At 45.0% G+C, this 24,640-nt stretch overlaps 1 protein-coding gene across 9 annotated transcripts in view; it reads left to right on the plus strand.

Annotated features, from left to right (window-relative positions):
- Positions 1 to 24,640, plus strand: part of rtkna (rhotekin a) — a 105,133-nt gene that overhangs the window by 51,977 nt on the left and 28,516 nt on the right. Inside the window, exon 1 of one of the 9 annotated variants that reach the window (XM_046348024.1) lies at positions 21,398 to 22,084. The exons of the other annotated variants lie outside the window; for them this stretch is intronic. Coding sequence (XP_046203980.1) covers positions 22,052 to 22,084 — 33 coding nt within the window. The 5' untranslated portion in view covers positions 21,398 to 22,051. Of the gene's footprint in view, positions 1 to 21,397; positions 22,085 to 24,640 lie in introns of those variants that run through there. 9 annotated transcript variants of the gene reach the window in all.

Consider the following 24,640-nt stretch of genomic DNA (forward strand, 5'->3'; position numbering starts at 1 on the left):
CCATAGGTAATGGATGTGTTTTCAGCTCTCGCCATAGGTAATGGATGTGTTTTCAGCTCTCGCCATAGATAATGGATGTGTTTTCAGCTCTCACCATAGGTAATGGATGTGTTTTCAGCTCTCGCCATAGATAATGGATGGGTTTTCAGCTCTCGCCATAGGTAATGGATGTGTTTTCAGCTCTCACCATAGATAATGGATGTGTTTTCAGCTCTCGCCATAGATAATGGATGGGTTTTCAGCTCTCGCCATAGGTAGTGGATATGTTTTCAGATTTCGACTCTTTGTCAGCCATTCCTGAATAGTCCAGTGTTTCTTCTTGAACCGTTCCTGGGAGCTTTTTGATGTGTGTTTGGGGTTGTTGTTCTGCTGGAAGACCCACAACTTTCAATTGAGACATAGTTTTTGGACACTGGGTTGAACATTGGACTCCAAATCACCTTTTATAATCTGCTGATTTCATGATGTGTTACTCACATTCAAGGCCCCCGGTACCAGAGGCAGCAACGCAACCCCACAGCATTATCAAACCTCCCCATGTTTGACTGTAGGGAGGGTGTTCTTTTCATTGAAGAACCTTACTACTCTGTTCTGATCTTTTTTGGAAACATACTGTACCACATTGTATGTGTGTGTATGCGCCAGGGTCTGTAATGACTCCTCTAGCACTGAGATGCAGTGCCTTAGACCACAGTGCCACTCGGGAGCCCCGAGCATCTCCTCCTCTACCCTTGGTTCCTCTTCCATCGTCTCCTCCTCCTCCGTTCCTCTCCCATCTCCTCCTCCTCTGTTTCTCTTCCATCTTCTCCTCCTCCTCCGTTTCTCTTCCATCTTCTCCTCCACCTCTATTCCTCTCCCATCTCCTCCCCTCCCGTTTGGTCTCCTCCAATCTACTCCTCCTCCGTTCCTCTCCCATCTCCTCCTCCTCTATTCCTCTCCCATCTCCTCCCCTCCTGTTCGGTCTCCTCCCATGTCCTCCTCCTCCGTTCCTCTCCCATCTCCTCCCCTCCCGTTCGGTCTCCTCCCATCTCCTCCTCCCCCGTTCCTCGCCCATCTCCTCCCCTCCCGTTCGGTCCCCTCCCATGTCCTCCTCCGTTTCCCTCCAATATCCTCCTCCTCTGTTCCTCTCCCATCTCCTCCCCTCCCGTTTGGTCTCCTCCCATCTCCTCCTCCTCTATTCCTCTCCCATCTCCTCCCCTCCCTTTCGGTCTCCTCCCATCTCCTCCTCCTCCATTCCTCTCCCATCTTCCCCTCCTCCGTTCCTCTCCCATCTCCTCCCCTCCCGTTCGGTCTCCTCCCATCTTCCCCTCCTCCGTTCCTCTCCCATCTCCTCCCCTCCCGTTCGGTCTCCTCCTCCCCCGTTCCTCTCCCATCTCCTCCCCTCCCGTTCGGTCTCCTCCCATCTCCTCCTCCTCCGTTCCTCTCCCATCTCCTCCTCCTCCGTTCCTCTCCCATCTCCTCCTCCCCCGTTCCTCTCCCATCTCCTCCCCTCCCGTTCGGTCTCCCATCTCCTCCTCCGTTCCTCTCCCATCTCCTCCCCTCCCGTTCGGTCTCCTCCCATCTCCTCCTCCTCCGTTCCTCTCCCATCTCCTCGCCTCTGTACCTCTGCCCTTGTTATTCCACTGGATGCTGCCTCTGTTTGCCGAGATATTAGAAAGATCACAGATCAGCTGCTCAGGGACAGAGAGGATTAGTTGACCCAACAAGTAACCCCAGTAACACCCAGCCAGCCCTACCCAGGCTGAGCAACACAACAATGGCATGGAGCAGCTTCTCCCTGTCTTATCCGCTGTGATGATACACTGACCACTGTTGTGTGCAACAAAAGCAATGAAAAGTAGGTTACACACAATAGTCCATTGTAGGTGGAATACCCTGTACTGTTAAAGGGATACTTTTGTTTCCTTGACCTTGTCACAATGGTATGGTGTCACCACAGTTACCTACATGGTTCATTTTGATATGTGGTGTATTGGTGGGCCGTGATTAATAAACATGTTCCATAATGTAGATTAACAAGACCGATATGAAGGCTGTCCCTGCTGGTCCTGGTATGCTGAGTACTAGGCCATCATGTATTTAGGAGGTCAACTCTGTTTTTGTTGATATACTTGTTGATTTATTGGTTGTTTACTTGGTTTAAGACCCAGAAGAGTAAAAGTGATGGTGTACGCTCAAAGCTACTAGAAAGGTCCATCCACACATTCATTCCTCCATTCATCCAACCATGCACCCATCCATCCATTAATTCATTCACGTCCAGTCAGCAGGGAGATCCAGGGTCTCCTCTCCCAGTGTTGGTTCAGCTGTCAGGTTGTGGAAGCAGCTTAACTGATCCCAGACCTGCCTTCCGCACAGAAGGTGTGCTAAGCCATCCTAGATAAACCTTTGGTGTAGCTGGATATATAATGTGTGTCTGTGTGTGTGCGTGTGTCTGTGTGCGTGCGGGTCTGTGTTAGTGCGGTTGTGTGTGTGTTAGTGCGGTTGTCGGATTGTGTGTGTTAGTGAGGGTGTGTGTGTGTGTGTGTTTGTGTGTTAGTGAGTTTGTGTGTGTGTGTTAGTGAGTTTGTGTGTTAGTGAGTTAGTGTGTGTGTGTGTGTTAGTGTGTGAGTGCAGGTGTGTTTGTTAGTGCAGGTGCGTGTGCGTGTGTGTTAGTGCGGTTGTAGGGTTGTGCGGTTGTAGGGTTGTGTGTGTGTTAGTGCTGTTGTAGGGTGTGTGTGTGGTTGTGTTAGTGTGGTTGTGTGTGTGTGTGGTAGTGTGGTTGTGTGTGTGACAGTGCGTTTGTTAGTTTGGTTGTGTGTGTGTTGGTTGTGTGTGTGTGTGTTTTGTGTGTGTGTGTGTTACCGCTGTTGTAGGGGTGTGAGTGTGTGTGTGCGCGTGTGTGTGTTTGTGCAGTTGTATGCGGCTGTGTATGTGTGTGTGTGTGTTAGTGCGGTTGAAGGGTTGTGTGTGTTAGTGCGGTTGTGTGTGTGCGGTTGTGTGTGAGAGAGTGCAGGTGTGTGTTAGTGCGATAGGGTTGTGTGTGTGTGTGTGTGTGTGTGTGTGTTAGTGCGGTTGTGTGCGTGTGTGTGTGAGTGCGGGTGTGTGTTAGGGTTGAGTATCTGTGAGAGAGCAGTGCGGTTGTGGGTGTGTTAGTGCAGTTGTGTGTGTGTTAGTGCAAGTGCGTGTGCGAGTGTGTTAGTGCGGTTGTAGGGTTGTGCGGTTGTAGGGTTGTGTGTGTGTTAGTGCTGTTGTAGGGGTGTGTGTGGTTGTGTTAGTGTGGTTGTGTGTGTGTGTGTGTGTGTGTTAGTGCGGTTGTGTGTGTGACAGTGCGGTTGTTAGTTTGGTTGTGTGTGTGTGTGTGTGTGTGTGTGTGTGTGTGTGTGTGTTTGTGCGGTTGTGTGTTTGTGCGGTTGTGTGTGTGTGTTGCTGTTGTGTGTGTGTGTTTGTGTGGTTGTGTGTTTGTGCAGTTGTTGCGGCTGTGTGTGTGTTGTGCTGTTGTGCGGTTGAAGGGTTGTGTGCGTGTGCGTGTGTGTGTGTGTTTGTGCAGTTGTATGCGGTTGTGTGTATGTGTGTGTGTGTGTTAGTGCGGTTGAAGGGTTGTGTGTGTTAGTGCGGGTGTGTGTGTGCGGTTGTGTGTGAGAGAGCAGTGCAGTTGGGGTGTGTTAGTGCGGTTGTGGGTTGTGTGTTAGTGCGGTTGTGGGCGTGTTAGTGCTGTTTGGGTGCGGTTGTGGGTGTGTTAGGGTTGTGTATGTTGTGGGTGTGTTAGTGCAGTTGTGGGTGTGTTGTGGTTGTGTGTTAGTGTGTGTGTGTGGGGGTGTTCGTGCGGTTGTGTGTGGGGTGTTAGTGCTGTTGTGTGTGCGGTTAGTGGGTTGTAGGGTTGTATGTGTTAATGCGGTTGTAGGTGTGGGTGTGTTAGTGCGGTTGTAGGGTTGTGCGGTTTAGGGTTGTGGTGTGTTAGTGCTGTTGTAGGGGGTGTGTGTGTTGGTTGTGTGTTAGTGTGGTTGTTGTGCGGTTGGGTGTTGCGGTTGTTAGTTTGGTTGTGTGTGTGGGTGTTGTGTGTGTGTGTGTGTGTGTGTGTGTGTTGTGTGGTTGTAGGGTTGTATGTGTTAATGGTTGTGTGTGTGTGTTGTGCGGTTGTGTTAGTGTTACCGCTGTTGTAGGTGTGCGTGTGCGTGTGTGTGTGTGTTTATGTGTGTGTGTGTTTGTGCAGTTGTATGCGGCTGTGTGTGTGTGTGTGTGTTAGTGCGGTTGAAGGGTTGTGTGTGTTAGTGCGGTTGTGTGTGTGCGGTTGTGTGTGTGAGAGTGCGGGTGTGTGTTAGTGCGATAGGGTTGTGTGTTAGTGCGGTTGTGTGCGTATGTGTGTTAGTGCGGGTGTGTGTTAGGGTTGAGTATGTGTGAGAGAGAGCAGTGCAGTTGTGGGTGTGTTAGTGCGGTTGTGGGTGTGTGTGGGGGTGTTAGTGCGGTTGTGGGGGTGTTAGTGCTGTTGTGGGTGCGGTTGTGGGTGTGTTAGTGCCGTTGTGGGTGTGTTAGTGCCGTTGTGGGTGTGTTAGTGCCGTTGTGGGTGTGTGTGTGGTTGTGTGTTAGTGTGGTTGTGTGGGGGTGTTCGTGTGGTTGTGTGTGTGGGTGTTCGTGCGGGTGTGTGTGTGTGTGTGTTAGTGTGGTTGTAGGGTTGTATGTGTTAATGCGGTTGTAGGTGTGTGTGTGTGTTAGTGTGGTTGTAGGGTTGTGCGGGTGTGTGTTAGTGCGATAGGGTTGTGTGTTAGTGCGTATGTGTGTGAGTGCGGGTGTGTGTTAGGGTTGAGTATATGTGAGAGAGAGCAGTGCGGTTGTGGGGGTGTTAGTGCGGTTGTGGGGGTGTTAGTGCGGTTGTGGGGGTGTTAGTGTGGTTGTGGGTGTGTTAGTGCGGTTGTGGGTGTGTGTGGGGGTGTTAGTGCGGTTGTGGGGGTGTTAGTGTGGTTGTGGGTGTGTTAGTGCGGTTGTGGGTGTGTGTGGGGGTGTTAGTGCAGTTGTGGGTGTGTGTGGGGGTGTTAGTGCGGTTGTGGGTGTGTTAGTGCAGTTGTGGGTGTGTGGGGGTGTTAGTGTGGTTGTGGGTGTGTGTGGGGGTGTTAGTGCGGTTGTGGATGTGTTAGTGCGGTTGTGGGTGTGTGTGGGGGTGTTAGTGCAGTTGTGGGTGTGTGTGGGGGTGTTAGTGCGGTTGTGGGTGTGTTAGTGCAGTTGTGGGTGTGTGGGGGTGTTAGTGCGGTTGTGGGTGTGTTAGTGCAGTTGTGGGTGTGTGGGGGTGTTAGTGCGGTTGTGGATGTGTGGGGGTGTTAGTGCAGTTGTGGGTGTGTGTGGGGGTGTTAGTGCGGTTGTGGGTGTGTTAGTGCAGTTGTGGGTGTGTGGGGGTGTTAGTGCGGTTGTGGGTGTGTTAGTGCGGTTGTGGGTGTGTTAGTGCGGTTGTGGGTGTGTTAGTGCGGTTGTGGGTGTGTTAGTGCGGTTGTGGGTGTGTGTGGGGGTGTTAGTGCGGTTGTGGGTGTGTTAGTGCGGTTGTGGGTGTGTGTGGGGGTGTTAGTGCGGTTGTGGGTGTGTGTGGGGGTGTTAGTGCGGTTATGTGGGGGTGTTCGTGCGGTTGTGTGTGTGGGTGTTCGTGTGGCTGTGTGTGTTAGTGTGGTTGTAGGGTTGTATGTGTTAGTGCGGTTGTAGGGTGTGTGTGTGTGTGTGTGTGTTAGTGTGGTTGTAGGGTTGTGTGTGTGTGTGTGTGTGTTAGTGCGGTTGTGTTTGTATGTTAGTGTGGTTGTGTGTGTTAGAGTGTGGTTGTAGGGTTGTGTGTATGCAGTAAGTAAGCCTTCAGTCTATACAGAATCCTGTTGTTATGGTGAGGGCCACTACATGCGTGTATTTTGATCTCTCTGGGTTCTATCATAATGGGACTCTGTTTGTCTTTGCAACTGTGCCCTGCATGGCTGTCGCACCGCAGTTGTGCCCTGCAGTTGTGGAGAGGGAGTGGGCATGGGGATAGGCGGTAGAGAAAGGGGACATTGTGTATGGTCACCCACGCCCCCGTTGGCCCCAGCTTGGGTCCTGGTGTGGTTAGGACTAGGAGCAGGCCTGCTCTAGTCTCAGGAACCAGTGAAATGCCTTGACTTGAGCCAGCTTCCGTTTGAAAGACACCAGTCAGGAGCCAGGAGGGTGCAGGAGGAGACAGACAGCCAGCCAAGCAACAGCCTAGCAACAGCCCCCTCCCCCCAGCCCTCACTTTCTCTGCATTCTCCCTGCTGCCCACTCTGTCCTTTCACTCTAACATCCTACACTGTCCTCCCATGCACTATCTCTAACATCATGTTTAACTCCCTCTGTTCTCATTCACACTCTGTGTTACCACTCTGTTTTACCACTCTGTGTTACCACTCTGTTTTACCACTCTGTTTTACCACTCTGTTTTAGCACTCTGTTTTAGCACTCTGTTTTAGCACTCTGTTTTAGCACTCTGTGTTACCACTCTGTGTTACCATTCTGTGTTACCATTCTGTGTTACCATTCTGTTTTACCACTCTGTGTTACCATTCTGTTTTACCACTCTGTTTTACCACTCTGTTTTACCACTCTGTTTTAGCACTCTGTTTTACCACTCTGTTTTAGCACTCTGTTTTAGCACTCTGTTTTACCACTCTGTTTTTCTGTTTTAGCACTCTGTTTTACCACTCTGTTTTAGCACTCTGTTTTAGCACTCTGTTTTAGCACTCTGTTTTACCACTCTGTTTTAGCACTCTGTTTTAGCACTCTGTTTTACCACTCTGTTTTACCACTCTGTTTTACCACTCTGTTTTAGCACTCTGTTTTAGCACTCTGTGTTACCACTCTGTTTTACCACTCTCTACCTTGTCCTCTCTCTCTCTCTTCCTTCTCTCCTTCTCTACTCACCTAACACAGCTCACTCAGACGTAGCACTCTGGCATGATAAGATGGACAGCAATACAGAGCCAGAACAAATCTCAGCTTGATTCATGTTGTCTCTGAGTAGAAAGTAGTCAAAAAACCACTGTGTAAATTGTTAACAACCTTGCTCAAGAGGAGAAATTAAAAACTTCTGAAGATACTCTGGAGTTGCAGCTGGCTGTGTGGGCTGTTTTTACAGATGTCGGCTGTCTTTTCATCTAAATTGTCTGTGAAAAGGCGTTTCTTGATAGTATTTGTTTGTGCTTATAAACTTTTGTTTTAATTTGTCCATGTTGATGTAATGTACATCTGTTGTTATTATTTTTGTGTACTTTTGAGATTACAGTATTTGTACATGAATATAAGTGTGTGTGTGTGTCTATTGTTTACAAGACAATTGTCAAGGAGTGTTGTGATTCTGTTCTATGTGAGTATTAGTGTATTTTTACAGAATCCATGTACATTTATCTGCGTCTGTGGGGATTGATGTGTGTGTGTGTGTGTATTAGCCTGTCCATTTCAGTTATTGTATATGTGTATATAGTTATGGTAGGCACTCTGTCTTTAAGAAGCCAGTGTTAGGACGGGAAGGTGGAGTCTCATTTATAAGTGCTTCTCTCGCTCTTCCTTCCTTCCCTCCCTCCCCCGGGACCAAATAAACAAACACTTATCACCATCAAAACAAACAAGTCACTGCTGGATATTCCCCTGAAGTGGCTAGTGCAGACATTCTTGTGACTCAGAGAATTATGTTGCTGGGACAGATTGCCGAGGTGTGTGTGTATTGCAAGCATGTGTCAGGCTGTGAAATTGAATCACGCCTCACCACAGGAGTGTGTGTGTGTGTATGTGCAGGATGCCTCTGCAGGACTACACATGGTCTCTCCTAGCAAGAGTTGAAGGCCGCTGTAGTTCTGAGTCTGGGCAGGAGAGAAACACTGTCAATGTTCTTAAATGACTTTAAACTCTACCAGTCGCTTTGAGCTCAAGTGGCCCAATTCTATGGCTTTCATTATTTTGCTTCTGCAAGACCGTTTATTAGGTTCATGGAAATGGATCGCTCTTACAGACAGTGAGTCATGTGGCTATATACAGTGAGGGGGAAAAGTATTTGATCCCCTGCTGATTTTGTATGTTTTTGCCCACTGACAAAGAAATTATCCATCTATAATTTTAATGGTAGGTTTATTTGAACAGTGAGAGACAGAATAACAACAACAAAAAATTAATGAGGGAAATAAATATTTGACCCCCTCTCAATCAAAAAGATTTCTGGCTCCCAGGTGTCTTTTATACAGGTAACGAGCTGAGATTAGGAGCACACTCTTAAAGGGAGTGCTCCTAATCTCAGTTTGTTACCTGTATAAAAGACACCTGTCCACAGAAGCAATCAATCAATCAGATTCCAAACTCTCCACCATGACCAAGACCAAAGAGCTCTCCAAGGATGTCAGGGACAAGATTGTAGACCTACACAAGGCTGGAATGGGCTACAAGACCATCGCCAAGCAACTTGGTGAGAAGGTGACAACAGTTGGTGCGATTATTCGCAAATGGAAGAAACACAAAAGAACCGTCAATCTCCCTCGGCCTGGGGCTCCATGCAAGATCTCACCTCTTGGAGTTGCAATGATCATGAGAACGGTGAGGAATCCGCCCAGAACTACACAGGAGGATCGTGTCAATGTTCTCAAGGCAGCTGGGACCACAGTCACCAAGAAAACAATTGGTAACACACCACGCCGTGAAGGACTGAAATCCAGCAGCGCCCGCAAGGTCCCCCCGCTCAAGAAAGCACATATACATGCCCGTCTGAAGTTTGTGAAAGTGTTGTGGTCAGATGAGACCAAAATGAAGCTCTTTGACATCAACTCAACTCACCGTGTTTGTAGGAGGAGGAATGCTGCCTATGACCCAAGAACAGCATCCCCACCGTCAAACATGGAGGTGGAAACATTATGCTTTGGTGGTGTTTTTCTGCTAAGGGAACAGGACAACTTCACTGCATCAAAGGGACGATAGACGGGGCCATGTACCGTCAAATCTTGGGTGAGAACCTCCTTCCCTCAGCCAGGGCATTGAAAATGGGTCGTGGATGGGTATTCCAGCATGACAATGACCCAAAACACATGGCCAAGGCAACAAAGGAGTGGCTCAAGAAGAAGCACATTAAGGTCCTGGAGTGGCTTCTCCAGTCTCCAGACCTTAATCCCATAGAAAATCTGTGGAGGGATCTGAAGGTTCGAGTTGCCAAACATTAGCCTCGAAACCTTAATGACTTTGAGAAGATCTGCAAAGAGGAGTGGGACAAAATCCCTCCTGAGATGTGTGAACCTGGTGGCCAACTACAAGAAACGTCTGACCTCTGTGATTGCCAACAAGGGTTTTGCCACCAAGTACTAAGTCATGTTTTGCAGAGGGGCCTCATTAAAATGCAAATCAAGTTCTAACATTTTTGACATGTGTTTTTCTGTCTCTCACTGTTCAAATAAACCTACCATTAAAATTATAGATTGATCCTTTCTTTGTCAGTGGGCAAACGTACAAAATCAGCAGGGGATCAAATACTTTTTTCCCTCACTGTATATGGAATTTTTCCTATTTTGTTGCCTAACAACCTGGAATTCAAATGGATTTTAGGGGGGCGGGGGTTGTAGTATTATTTGATTTACACAACATGCCTACCACTTTGAAGATGCAATTTATTTATTTATTGTGAAACAAATAATAAATAACAAAAACTGAAAACATGAGCGTGCATAAGTATTCACCCCCCCCCCCAAAGTCAATACTTTGTAGAGCCACCTTTTGCAGCAATTACAGCTGCAAGTCTCTTGGGGTATGTCTCTATAAGCTTGGCACATCTAGCCATTGGGATTTTTGTCCATTTTTCAAGGCAAAACTGCTCCAGCTCCTTCAAGTTGGATGGGTTCCGCTGGTGTACAGCAATCTTTAAGTCATACTACAGATTCTCAATTGGGTTGAAGTCTGGGATTTGACTAGGCCATTCCAAGAAATTTAAATGTTTCCCCTTAAACCACTCTAGTGTTGCTTTAGCAGTATGCTTAGGGTCATTGTCCTGCTGGAAGGTGAACCTCAGTCCCAGTCTCAAATCTCTGGAAGACTGAAACAGGTTTCCCTGTATTTAGCACCATCCATCATTCCTTCAATTCCCATGTTGACTCAAATGCTACCCACAGTTGTGTCAAGTTGTCTGGATGTCCTTTGGTTGGTGGGCCATTCTTCATACACACAGGAAACTGTTGAGCATGAAAACCCCAGCAGCGTTGCAGTTCTTGACACAAATCGCTGCGCCTGGCACCTACTACCACACCCTGTTCAAAGGCACTTAAATATTTTGTCTATATATTCACATTTCTGAATGGCATACTAACACAATCCATGTCTGCCAGGTCGCAATTGTAAATGAGAACTTGTTCTCAACTTGCCTACCTGGTTAAATAAATGTGAAATAAATAAATGTCTCAATTTGTCTTTCACCTAGATTCACCTGGTGAATGTTTTGTATACTCAGTGTATGCATGTTTCAACACAATTTCCCTAGGTCAAAGCAAATATAGTACGCTGCTCTTTGTGCCTCTCAAACTAAGCTATTGCAATCTTAGGATACCTGGTAGTAAGGTTATACTGGAGGGTCTAACTGATGCCTGTTTATGGGTAGATACAGTTGAAGTCGGAAGTTTACATACACCTTAGCCAAATACATTTAAACTCAGTTTTTCACAATTCCTGACAATTCATCTTAGTAAAAATTCCCTCTCTTAGGTCAGTTAGGATCACCACTTTATTTTAAGAATGTGAAATGCCAGAATAATAGTAGAGAGAGGGATTTATTTCAGCTTTTATTTCTTTCATCACATTCCCAGTGGGTCAGAAGATGACATACACTTAATTAGTATTTGGTAGCATTGCCTTTAAATTGTTTAACTTGGGTCAAACGTTTCGGTGAGCCTTCCACAAGCTTCACACAATAAGTTGGGCAAATTTAGGCCCATTCCTCCTAACAGAGCTGGTGTAACTGAGTCAGGTTTGTAGGCCTCCTTGCTCGCACACGCTTTATCAGTTCTGCCCACAACATTTTCTATAGGATTGAGGTCATCGCTTTGTGATGGTGTAACAGTATAACTTTAGACCGTCCCCTCGCGCGAACCAGGGGCCCTCTGCACACATCAACAACAGTCATCCTCGAAGCATCGTTACCCATCGCTCCACAAAAGCCACGGCCCTTGCAGAGCAAGGGAACTACTACTTCAAGGTCTCAGAGCAAGTGATGTCACCGATTGAAACGCTATTTAGCACGCACTGCTAACTAAGCTAGCCATTTCACATCCGTTACAATAGCCACTCCAATACCTTGACTTTGTTGTACTTAAGCCATTTTACCACAACTTTGAAAGTATGCTTGGGGTCATTGTCCATTTGGAAGACCCATTTGCAACCAAGCTTTTTATATATATATATATTTTACCTTTATTTAACCTGGCAAGTCAGTTAAGAACAAATTCTTATTTTCAATGACAGCCTAGGAACAGTGGGTTAACTGCCAGTTCAGGGGTAGACTGACAGATTTTGTACCTTGTCATCTCGGGGGTTTGAACTTGCAACCTTTCGGTTACTAGTCCAATGCTCTAACCACTAGGCTACCCTGCCGCTTTAATTTCCTGACTGATGTCTTGAGATGTTGCTTCAATATATCCACATAATTTTCCTTCCTCATGCAGCCATCTATTTTGTGAAGTGCACCAGTCCCCCCTGCAGCAAAGCACCCCCACAACATGATGCTGTCACCCCCGTGCTTCACGGTTGGGATGGTGTTCTTCGGCTTGCAAGCCTCCCCCTTTTTCCTCCAAACATAGCGATGGTCATTATGGCCAAACCAGTTCTAATTTGCTTTCATCAGATCAGAAGACATTTCTCCAAAAAGTATGATCTTTGTCCCCATGTGCAGTTGCAAACCATAGTCTGGCTTTTTTATGGCGAGTTTGAAGCAGTGGTTTCTTCCTTGCTGAGCGGCCTTTCAGGTTATGTCGATATAGGACTTGTTTTACTGTGGATATAGATACTTTTGTACCTGTTTCCTCGAGCATCTTCACTAGGTCCTTTGCTATTGTTATGGGATTGATTTGCACTTTTCGCACCAAAGTACGTTCATCTCTAGGAGACAGACCGCGTCTCCTTCCTGAGCGGTATGGCGGCTGCGTGGTCCCATGGTGTTTATATTTGCGTACTATTGTTTGTACAGATGAACATGGTATCTTCAGGCATTTGGAAATTGCTCCCAAGGATGAACCAGACTTGTGGAGGTCTATGATTTTTTTTGAGGTCTTGGCTTATTTCTTTGGATTTTCCCATGATATCAAGCAAAGAGGAACTGAGTTTGAAGGTAGGCCTTGAAATACATCCACAGATACACCTCCAATTGACTCAAATTATGTCAGCCTATCAGAAGCTTCTAAAGCTATGACATCATTTCTGGATTTTTCCAATCTGCTTAATGGCACAGTCAACTTCGTGTATGTAAACTTCTGACCCACTGGAATTGTGATACAGTGAAATAATTTGTCTGTAAACAATTGTTGGAAAAATGACTTGTGTCGTGCACAAAGTAGATGTCCTAACCGACTTTCCAAAACTATAGTAGGTTAACAAGAAATTTGTGGAGTGGTTGAAAAACAACTTTTAATGACTCCAACCTAAGTGTACGTAAACTTCATAATTCAACTGTAGATGGCTGTGTGGATACTTTTACTTTAGGTGTAAATCCCCAGAGAGGACTGTGGGAGCTGGGACTGGGTCAGTCTCTCTGGTCTAGACTGAGGTGGGCTGGCTGGGCTTGACTGGGTTTGACTGGGCTGGCTGGAATGGGCTGCCCGGACAGCCTGTTCTCCCCTCTGCCTCCGGAAGATGTCGTCAGCGGAACAAACCCTCAGACAGGGTGATGTTATGCAACCCCCCTACCCACAAGCTCTCGATTAGGTGTCACTAGTACAGGGTCACAGACGGAGTGGGGGTCTGGGGTGTTGAAACAGTGCCCTTTTTTAAGTTGGCTGACTTTGAATCTGGGATGGCTTCCCATAAGGCTGTCTGCCTGTTATGTTGTGGAGCTCTTTTCTCCTGCACATATTTGCTCTCTCTCTCTCCCCTTGCTCTTGCCCTCTCTGTCTCTCTCTCCTCTCTCTTTCTTTCTCTCTCTCTGCACAATAGCCTTTCCCAGTGAAGAAGTAGAATGCCACACTCTTCCTCCAGCAGGGGGGGTGTCTAATCTTGACTGGGAGATGTAAAGGCTAAGCTAGTTTACTGTAGTGGTGTAGGCCTTTTCATTGGCCCTTGGAAGCACACAGCTCACTCCTCACCGGCTGGCCACTTGTCTGTCCCAGAGACCCATTGTTAACCCCTGCTCAGCCACCCCCCCCCCCCCCCAGACAAGGTGTCATTGGTCAGTGTGTCAGAACACTGGTCATGTTTGTAGATAATGTTTGTGTCAGGGACACTTAGGTGGAACTTAAGCCCCTTGACCCCATTGTTGTTGACCACGGCTGTCTTGTAATGCCTGTTGCTGTGAGAATCTAGAGAATCCATTTAAACCACGTGACAAAATCATTCCACGGAGGTGCCGAGCGTCTGCAGGTTCTCTCTCCTCCCTTGCACTTGATGAATGAATTAAGGTCACTAATTAGTAAGGAACCCCCCCTCACCTGGTTGTCTAGGTCTTAATTGCAAGGAAAAAGAAAAATCAACAGACACTGGGCCCTCCATGGAATGAGTTTGACACCCCTGAACTATACAGTAGTCTTCATGTGTTACAATAGTTGAATAATGTCAAGACATGTGTCACGCTGGTGTAAAGGATTTGGAGACAGACGCAGGAATACATCACCTGGGTTTTTAATACACCCTAAACAAACACGTATACAAAACACGGGAATGTTCCCAAACAAAGAGCGAGGGTAAACCTCGTAGAACGACATGGGACAAGACCTGTAATACACAAAACACACAGCACAGGCTGAGACAACACATAGGTACTCACACCAGCAACAGACATGGGAACAATAATCCACAGCCCAATGGGGAAACTAAGGGCACATTTATACAAACAGAATCTGTGAGGTATTGGAACCAGGTGTGTGTAATGACACAGTTCACTGCAGACTAGAAGGCCGGTGAAGTCGACCTCCGGAACTGGTAAACAGAATGAGCAGCAGTACCGGAGGGATCCATGACAACATGTCTGTCATTCTGGAAAATGTCATTTTCACTTCTTGCAGTCCAGGTGAACAGTTGAAAACCAAAACCTCCAATTTTGTTAAAGAAACCCAACACAGCCTGTCATGTGCTGTTCTGATTGATGGTCCAATTTACCCGACAGTTAGTACACTCAGGCCATTTCCTGACCGAAACGCTCCCCTGCCTCTAGGAAGGAAATAGGCCACGTCATCATGTCTCAAGCCCTAATACAAAAACAATGAATATCTATCAAAAACAAAATCTATCAAAAATAGGAGAGAAAGTAGCACAGCATTTGAGACCGAATGGTGTATCGATGGACGGACAGACCGTGATGTGTATGACGAGGAAGGAAGGACAGAAGAGGACAGAAGAGATCTCCAGGGACTGACGGCTCACATCGGAAAAGAGATGGTTGTTTGTTGGGCAAAGTGTTTATTTCAGTGAGACAGTAAATAGAAAGGAAGCGGTCGTGTCAGTGGGACGCAGCTGGAGAGGTCAGACACATCAATGAAATGCAAGGCATTAGTTTTTGTCCCAGGTGGCATCCTGTTCCCTTTATAGTGCACTAGGGCTCCATAGGGCCCTGATCAAAAGGAGTGCACCACGAAGGGAATAGGGTGCAATTTGGGACATCAAACATCTGAGCATGTATTCAGGATTGACATTATCATAGTCATTTGGGGATTACAGTTGGGTTTTCTCAAACTCATTCCGGATCCTTGGGTTAGCCTCTTCGTTTTATCATTCACGCCGTCTGTGTGCAGTTATTTGTTTTCTACGTCAATTTCTCTTGTGTGTGTCGGCCTTGTTGTTGCTGGTGTTTGTGTGTGCGTGTGACCATGTATGGTGTCTGCTTGTTGTTGTAATGTAGTGTACGTGGCAGTGTAGACTGTGGCCCAGTGCCCTGCCACTGCCTCCTGTCTAATCCTATAGGTCATTATCGATAAAACGTAACAACAGCGTTCAGTGTGGCTGATGCTGGGCAAGGAGACCCCCAGCTCCGCTAAAACCATTGACAACTACATGCCGTTTTCATTCGATTGTTAAATAAATGTTAGTCATAACAGTACTCACAGTGAAGTGGTTACCATGACAAACCGTCGCGAGACTGCCTCCTCCACAGTCTTTAGCCGGAGGTGAAGATCTCTGTTATAGATGTAGAGATGGGTAGTGCGTGACTGTACTGTATTTGAGTGTAGTCATGCCAGACAGGCCCACTCCTCCTCCCTCCAAACCTCATTTCTTATATCTTACCAGATCTTCATCTGTTTTCCATTCCACTTCTTTACCCGACCACATCTAGGGATGTGGCGGTCGTGAAATTTTATCAGCAGGTTATTGTCATGCATAAGACTGCCGGTCTCACGGTAATTGGCCATTAATTAACATGAACACATATCGCTTCTCCAGGCCTCCACACATACAAGCCGCTGATGCGAGCCTTTGAAACATTTAAAGTATAATAAATCAATTGAATATACACCATCACAATACATCCGTGATTTATTTTAGTCAGGTCTAAAGAAACATGATATAAAGATAATGTATTTCAGGAGAACAGAATATGCGTTGGCCTACTGTAATCTGGATATGCGTTGGCCTACTGTAATCTGGATATGCGTTGGCCTACTGTAATCTGGATATGCGTTGGCCTACTGTAATCTGGATATGCGTTGGCCTACTGTAATCTGGATATGCGTTGGCCTACTGTAATCTGGATATGCGTTGGCCTACTGTAATCTGGATATGCGTTGGCCTACTGTAATCTGGATATGCGTTGGCCTACTGTAATCTACTGTAATCTGGATATGCGTTGGCCTACTGTAATCTGGATATGCGTTGGCCTACTGTAATCTGGATATGCGTTGGCCTACTGTAATCTGGATATGAGTTGGCCTACTGTAATCTGGATATGAGTTGGCCTACTGTAATCTGGATATGCGTTGGCCTACTGTAATCTGGATATGCGTTGGCCTACTGTAATCTGGATATGCGTTGGCCTACTGTAATCTGGATATGCGTTGGCCTACTGTAATCTGGATATGCGTTGGCCTACTGTAATCTGGATATGCGTTGGCCTACTGTAATCTGGATATGCGTTGGCCTACTGTAATCTGGATATGCGTTGGCCTACTGTAATCTGGATATGCGTTGGCCTACTGTAATCTGGATATGCGTTGGCCTACTGTAATCTGGATATGCGTTGGCCTACTGTAATCTGGATATGCGTTGGCCTACTGTAATCTGGATATGCGCCGTGCCATAGTCTGTGGACTTGTTCATATAGGGGTCAAGATATGCTTATAAATCGCATACTATTATTTGATTTTTTTGTAAGAACAATATAATTAAACTTAGCTGCATAAAATAGTAAGGATATGTTTCCCATTCTGCAGCAAGAGTGCACATATGAAGTGACTATGTTGAGTGTGAGAGTGATCATTTGAAACAGGTCCTATATGTTAAATTTTGAGTTATTTGGCAACTTTAGTTGTGAATAATAGAACCCTTAGAATGTCTTAGAAATCAAAACAGAGTATATGGGCTAAATGATGTGACTATAGGCTATTGATGATTTGAGAAAGAAGCAGAACAAGCTTGCACTCTGTTCCTTGCCTCAGGCTGCACACACTGTTTTCTCATCAAGTGAGCATATTTTCAGCCATCAGACTATTCTCAATTGAATCTTGTCTTTACTAATATGTGAAATTCATTTTGAATGTCCCGTTATTGGACAAGAACAGTGGTGGTGGGAAAAGACATGTCATCTGTATGCACCCGAATAGCGAATGGAGGCCACTTTCCCTAGGGTTCGTTCGTTTTTCACTCATGTCGGTAATAACCGGTAATATTCTACCCAAACGCTTTATGCCATGGGCTCTTCAAACCTGTTTCTCTCCAACCCAGTGCTTAATTTAGGAAAACAAGTGAAATCTCTTCGGGAACATCGACAGTAACATGTTTTCACAATGAAACATTTTTAATTAAACTGACAGTCCCTCTCTCTGCACAGAGAGAATGAAGGAGAGAGGCGTGGAGATGGAAACGCATGGTGGTGAGATATTCTGTAGCTAAAGGTAATGTGTCAGCCTATTAATTATGAAAATATAAAAAATATAAAAATTACTAGGCTATTTGCACACCTGGATTGTAATAATATTTTCCCATTATTCTTTTAAAAAATTCAAGGTCTTTCAAGTTGATTGTTGATCATCGCTAGACAGCCATGTTCAAGTCTTGCCGTAGATTTTCAAGACGATTCTATGTCAAAACTGTAACTACCCACTCGGGAACATTCAATGTCGTCTTGGGAAGCAATTCCCTAGTACTTGCCAATGGCAATCATACCCATAACATGATACAGCCACCACCATGCTTAAAATATAAAGTGCTACTCAGTGATGTGTTGTGTTGTTTTTGCCCCAAACATAAGGCGTTGTATTCAAGACAAAAAGTTAAGGATGGTTGTATCTTTGTAGAGACTGGGTGTATTGATACACCATCCAAAGCCTAATTAATGACTTCACCGTGTTCAAAGGGATATTTATTTGTACATATTTACCAATCAGTGCCCTTCTTTGCAAGGCATTGAAAAACATTCCTAGTCTTTGTGATTGAAAGGTGTTTGAAATTCACTACTCAATTGAGATACCTTACAGTTAATTGTGTGTGTGTGGTACATGTTCACCATTATTGAACACGGAATGAATCCATGCAATTTATTATGCAATTTGTTACACTTGAACTTATTTAGGCTTGCCATAACAAAGGGGTTGAATAATTATCGGATCAAGGCATTTCAGCTTTAAAAGTTTTTTATTAATTTAAAAAAATAAATCTACAAAAACAAAATCCACTTTGACAATATGAGGTATTGTGTGTAAATCAGTTACACAAAATCTCAATGTAATCCATTTTATACTCAGACTGTAACACAACAAAATGTGGAAAAGGTAAAGGGTTGTGAATACATTCTGAAGGCGCTGTAGGGAGGCTACAATGGCAAAGGGGGATAACTAGTCAGTTATACACCTGAATGCCTTCAACTGAAATGTGTCTAACGCATTTAACTCAACCCCTCTGAATCAGAGAGGTGCGGGGGGCTGCATTGACATCCACGTCTTAGGCGCCCAGGGAACAGTGCTTTAACTGCCTTGCTCAGGGACAGAAAAATGGATTTTTACCTTGTCAGCTCGGGGATTTGATCCAGCAACCTTTCGGTTACTGGCCCAACGCTCTAACCACTAAAAATGAATTCCAAGACATGTCATTAGCATGCCATGCATCTCATAATATAGACATTTACTGTATAAGCCATTTAATGTATGCTCATAAGTTATCACACATTATACCTATAGTGCCTATAAAGTATTAACAATCTGATTTATGCTTTCAGAAACATTGCTAGTTGAACGCTAAGAACTTGTATTTGGCAGAGCATGCAGTCGGTGTATTTGAAGCCCGTTTGTTCTCACAGTTAATTCTGTAGGCCATCCGTTTCCTCCACTCTCCTTCCCATCACCCAGGCTGCAAAACGCTTTCATCCATCACCAGCTGACAGCACGATACGCATCAGTGCACACCAACTTCCCAGCGCACCCACAAGGCTTTGCAATTGAGCCACGGCGAGGGAACAAGGAACGGCTAATGTTTTACTTATACAATAGGCTTGGGATAAATATACTGATTTATTTGACAAATATTGTAATATATCAGTCAAAAGTTTGGACACCTACTCATTCAAGAGGTTTTTTTCATTATTTTTTATGATTTTCTACATTGTAGAATAATAGTGAAGACATCAAAACTATGAAATAACATATATGGATTAATTTAATAACCAAAAAAGTGTGAAAAAAATCGAAATATATTTTAGATTCTTTAACGTAGCCACCCTTTACCTTGATGACAGCTTTGCACACTCTTGTGTAAAATACACCAGGTGCAATTCCAAAAATTTGGTTGTGCATCAGCAGTTTTTCTCTTGTCATTCACTCAATTAGCTGATAATTAGTCATGTCAATTTTTAGATTGGTAGTTAGTTCAGCCAGCGATCAAACTTGTAGTAATCATGGCTGAATACCGACCGGGCATGCAGGGCACGTGCCCAGGGGCCTTGACCTCCAGGGGGCCCACCCTTTTTTGATTTAGGTAGTTATTTTCACTTAGATGTCATATTAACATGGCATAAGTATTGCCAAAATGTGTAGAATTGAGCTTTAAAGGTCCCCACCAGAGGGCAATGCTGCCCCTATTTTGAAGTAATTCCTGTCCTATAGCGGAAATTCTTGTTTCGGTTCCACCTGCGAAGAATGACGCAGGCTGCTAATGCATATTCACCAATTGGGGGGTTGGAACGAGGTGGAGAAATAACAAGTAGGGTACTGACACCTTTCAGTGTAGCTTTCTAGCATGCTAGCCTAAAGTTATCTGTTGTTGTTATACCATATTCAAAAGATTAGCCAGGTGGCTAGGCTAGGGGTGGTTCTGGAGCTGGATTTGTAATACGCATTTAGGAAAAACTTTGCCATGGATTAATAGGGGAAAACAGTAACTTTTGACTTGGGCATTTATTGTTATCTCAAGTTTTGGAATGTTCCATAAATTGCGACCGCGAATATGCCTTACAAAGAATAAGATGAAGCTCCGGGAATATGGATAACTTAACTGTCTGGACTAGAGATGCTCTTTTATACATTGTAATGGACACGGTGCAACCTTTGGTAGGCTGCTGGCAGGCCATTTAGCTGCGTGACAGCAATGCCAAGTCAGCCAGTGCTCATGCCATGGTTCTCACAGCTAGGGGAAGGGAAATGATAGGCTACAATAACTTTGCTCATGATGCACGCCGCTAATGATATGTAACAACACCCTGAGCACATGGGGCGTGAGCACAAAATAGATAATAAACAACTTTGTGGAATTTTCTTTCTTTTCATTATAAGATATACACTTATGATTTCTAGCTGCACCAATCAAAGCAGTGGATCGTGGTCAAAACCATTCATCTTGGGGCGACGGAAGGAGCGGGTTCCAAAATCATATCACACGCAATTTTACCATTTATGAAACGGTCATATATACACTACCATTCAAAAGTTTGGGGTCACTTAAAAATGTCCTTGTTTTTGAAAGAAAATCACATTTTCTGTCCATTAAAATAACATAAAATTGATCAGAAATAGAGTGTAGACATTGTTAATGTTGTGCATGACTATTGTAGCTGGAAACGGCTGATTTTTTAAAATGGAATATCTACATAGGTGTGCAGAGGCCCATTATCAGCAACCATCACTCCTGTGTTCCAATGGCACGATGTGTTAGCTAATCCAAGTTGATCATTTTAAAAGGCTAATTGATCATAGAAAATAATTTTGCAATTATGTTAGCACAGCTGAAAACTGTTGTCCTGATTAAATAAGCAATACAACAGGCCTTCTTTAGACTAGTTTAGTATCTGGAGCGTCAGCATTTGCGGGTTCGATTCCAGGCTCAAACTGGCCAGAAACAAAAACTTTATTTTGAAACTTTGCAGTCTATTCTTGTTCTGAGAAATGAAGGCTATTCCATGCGAGAAATTGCCAAGAAACTGAAGATCTTGTGTACTACTCCCTTCACAGGGGAGTGGGAGGCCCCAGTGCACAACTGAGCAAGAGGACAAGTACATTAGTGTCTGGTTTGAGAAACAGATGCCTCACAAGACTTCAACTAGCAGCTTTATTAAATAGTACCCGCAAAACACCAGTTTCAATGTCAACAGTGAAGAGGCGACTTCGGGATGCTGGCCTTCTAGGCAGAGTTCCCCAAACTTTTGAACATAGTGTATATTTTATATAATTGCAAGAAATTTACTTTCAAACGTAAATTTCTCTCCACCATCAAGAGATGTACAATGTGTATGCAAGGTGGAGGGCTCCCCAACCAAATCTCGGTTAGGGCCCCCAAAAGGCTAGAGCCAGCCCTGCATGTAAAACATTTGCTAACATTTGGTATTTTATATTTGCTTATTGCGCACAGTATTGAGGCGAAATGTTGTCACAGTCCCGGCTTGAAATTTGGATCGATGATAGTCATCTTCATATTTTCCAAACACCTCAGATTATCCTTTATTTAAACAGTCCAGGCAATGACCGTTTCAGACCCTCACAAGCACCGACTGTCACACAGTCTCCATACGGTAAACTGGCGATGATGTAATCGTGAAACGTTATTTGCTTGAGCAATGGAAATTCGGCGAGGATAGAGAAAAGAGGGGGAGGAGGAAGAGATTTAGCAGGGATTTGGGTTACAGTACTGTTGTGGCACAGTAGCCTAGCTGTGGACTCATGCACTGTAAGAAAACAACGTACCTTTGCTTTAACACAGGCGATTTGAGTCATACGGGATCTGTCACTATTTCAAAACCACTGTGGAATCGGACGCACATGCATTCTATTTATTTTGGATATCATTTTCCATAGTGGGCAGCTATAGCCACAGTCAGCAACGGATTTGACAGACGCGCAACCTTATACTAAAACCTTGCCCACGCTCCTGCCTGCTTTCTCGGGTGTGCACACCCGCCTCCTCAGCCACCCGCCCGGTGCTGGAGAGCGAGTCGGAGGGGCTCGTTTACTGATGACAGCGCAGAGATGAGCTTGGGCAGATGAATGCCACATTCACCACTGGTCCTGCGCGAGCCAGGGATATCCGGTTTTGGTGAACGGACTACAGTGATCACACAACACACTGCAGTGGGCTACATACAACCTTTCTGAAGATACTTGGATATTCTGTCAATTGATTGATTTATGTCTTGAGGAATCTGTTTTCTGGGTGTGAGGGAGGTTTGGAACGTTGCGTGTAGCCTGTTGCGTAAGCGTTTTGCCGGTTTGGAGACTTGAAGAGTGTACATCTTTCAATCATGGCCAGCATGAATAACTCAAAGAATCAGCGGGTAAGTAAATAGGTAATTAATTTTTTCATAGGTGTTTCTAGTGGAAATGTTGACATGCTTTAATGTATAGACTATTTGATCTAGGCTACATAGGAATTGTGCGTTCTTCTGCCATAAAATCATCACAACAGTCTGTCATGACATAAATACATATGACAAGTCCACTTGTAGTAGCTCATTGTACAGCAGGGAAAGTACATTGTTAAAAGTCGTGCCATTTTTATGGCGAAACCCTGTGGGGACAAGGAGAGTGTATGACATACTGTATGCCATCATGACCATGAACAAACAGTTCTTCTCTGTGGTGACATTGAAGGCATGCTAGATTATTCTCTACAAATGGACATTAGTCAAAGACACACACATTCTTTGGCTGTGGCATAGCTCTCATCTGGTTGGGTCACAGGGTAGATGGGGTGTGGTTTGGGATATTCTGTGGGACATTAGGAGACATTGTCTTTCAACTTCTGAGAAGTGGGACATTGCAGCTACTGTGCTTTTTAATGATGTTTCAGTCATCAATACATTTCCAGACTGTGGAGAGCTGCTGTAGATGCCTTGTGCTTCCGTCAGAGTATTATAGCAGTGGGCTGAATCTCTGTCCATTTCTCTTGTACCACACTGACTTTGATAACGGACAAGATCACCTGTATTTAGACCTGTCTTACCATATACAATCTCAATGTCAACTTGTGTTGTTCTATGTGCTGGGCTCCAGGCACATGCCAGCATCACTGAAGCACTGCTGCAGCAGACAGAAATGTTTGTGCTTGAGGGTGTGTGACCGCTCTTATGAGGACTGTCTAGGATTTGTGTGTGTGTGTGTGTGTGTGTGTGTGTGTGTGTGTGTGTGTGTGTGTGTGTGTGTGTGTGTGTGTGTGTGTGTGTGTGTGTGTGTGTGTGTGTGTGTGTGTGTGTGTGTGTGTGTGTGTGTGTGTGTGTGTGTGTGTGTGTGTGTGTGTGTGTGTGTGTGTTTGTTGCCTCTACGGATGCGTTGTAGTCTAATATGGAAAAAGTCACTTGCGTTGTGACACAGAGGCTGCTACAGCCAGTCTCTCTTTTATATATTTTAATTCTAGGAATCTCTCTACATCTCCATTCCCTGTCATTACTAGTCACAGAGACAGACATACTCTTATCATTAAATGTAAAAAGGTCATCATGCTAGTTTCAGTAGAGATCTCTTTTTGCGTTAGTGTAATGATAGGCCTACAGTCTGTGTACATGTGATTCCTCTGCTTTCCACAATCAATATAGTCACCGCAGAGGAGCAGAATGCAGTAACATCCTGTCTCTCTCTCTTGCTCTCTCGCTCTCTGCTCGGCTTCAGCTGTAAAGGTCAGGACATGTTTCCTCTGTCTTTCACATATCTGTCATTGTGACTCTGCCTCTGGCCACCCAGGCCAGCGCAATATCATGGCTCCTGTCCTGGGGGTTAAGGACCGTGACACAGGTATGATGTTGTAGGACTCCTGTCCTGGGGGTTAAGGACCGTGACATGGGTATGATGTTGTAGGACTCCTGTCCTGGGGGTTAAGGACCGTGACATGGGTATGATGTTGTAGGACTCCTGTCCTGGGGGTTAAGGACTGTGACACAGGTATGATGTTGTAGGACTCCTGTCCTGGGTGTTAAGGACCGTGACACGGGTATGATGTTGTAGGACTCCCAATTCTCTAGTCGGCACGAGCTAATAGGGGCCATTTCTCTCTGTGTGTGTGCGTGTGCGTGTGCGTGTGCGTGTGTGTGTGTGTCCTTGAAGTTATTGTCGAAGTGAGAACCAGAGAGGAGGAGGTGAAGTGAGAGATTTTGGGCCCAGTGATCCCTATCTTCTCCAGCAGGTGACATATTTTATTTTTTTTGCTCACCAAGCCTGGAGTTTTTGTATGGCTTATTTGCTACGTGTGGCTTATTTGATTAATGATTAGGTTCTTATGAGCGTACTGATGTAATTAGGACACATGACATCCTGGCAACTTTGTGAAGAAAAAACAAATATAGGAGTTGTCTGGTCATCACAAGTTGCCAGTCATAAACCTCGCCTATTTTTGCCATTTCTCTTCACAAAATGTGATTTTAACCACACTGCTTACCTTATGTCTAACCTTAAATTAAGCAAAAAAAGGCTAAATATTTGTTACATTAATTTTTAAGATACAAATGATTAAACTTTGGGTGTGGTAAGTAGTGTAAACCCCTTGTGCCTTTTCTTCACATGCCTTATCTGGCCTCTCATTGGCTCGAGTGGTCCCACCTTATCTTGCCTCCTCCCGAGGGCCTTTCCTGTTTTGAAGACATTGCTTTTCGTTGTTAGAGCGGCCACTACAGTATGTATGTCATTTATCATCTGTGAGAACCGAGCCACACACATTCCACATGCTCAGTCAATAGTGTACCCTTTTTACCTCACATTCAGACATAAAATGGGTCCTTTACTCCTTTACGCTGAAGTTGGAGACTTATCTCCCTCACCAACTTTAAACATCTGCTATCTGAGCAGCTAACCGATCGCTGCAGCTGTACATAGTCCATCGGTAAAAAGCCCACCCAATTTAC

This window comes from Oncorhynchus gorbuscha, linkage group LG04, assembly GCF_021184085.1.
Source record: "Oncorhynchus gorbuscha isolate QuinsamMale2020 ecotype Even-year linkage group LG04, OgorEven_v1.0, whole genome shotgun sequence".
Classification (NCBI taxonomy): domain Eukaryota; kingdom Metazoa; phylum Chordata; class Actinopteri; order Salmoniformes; family Salmonidae; genus Oncorhynchus; species Oncorhynchus gorbuscha.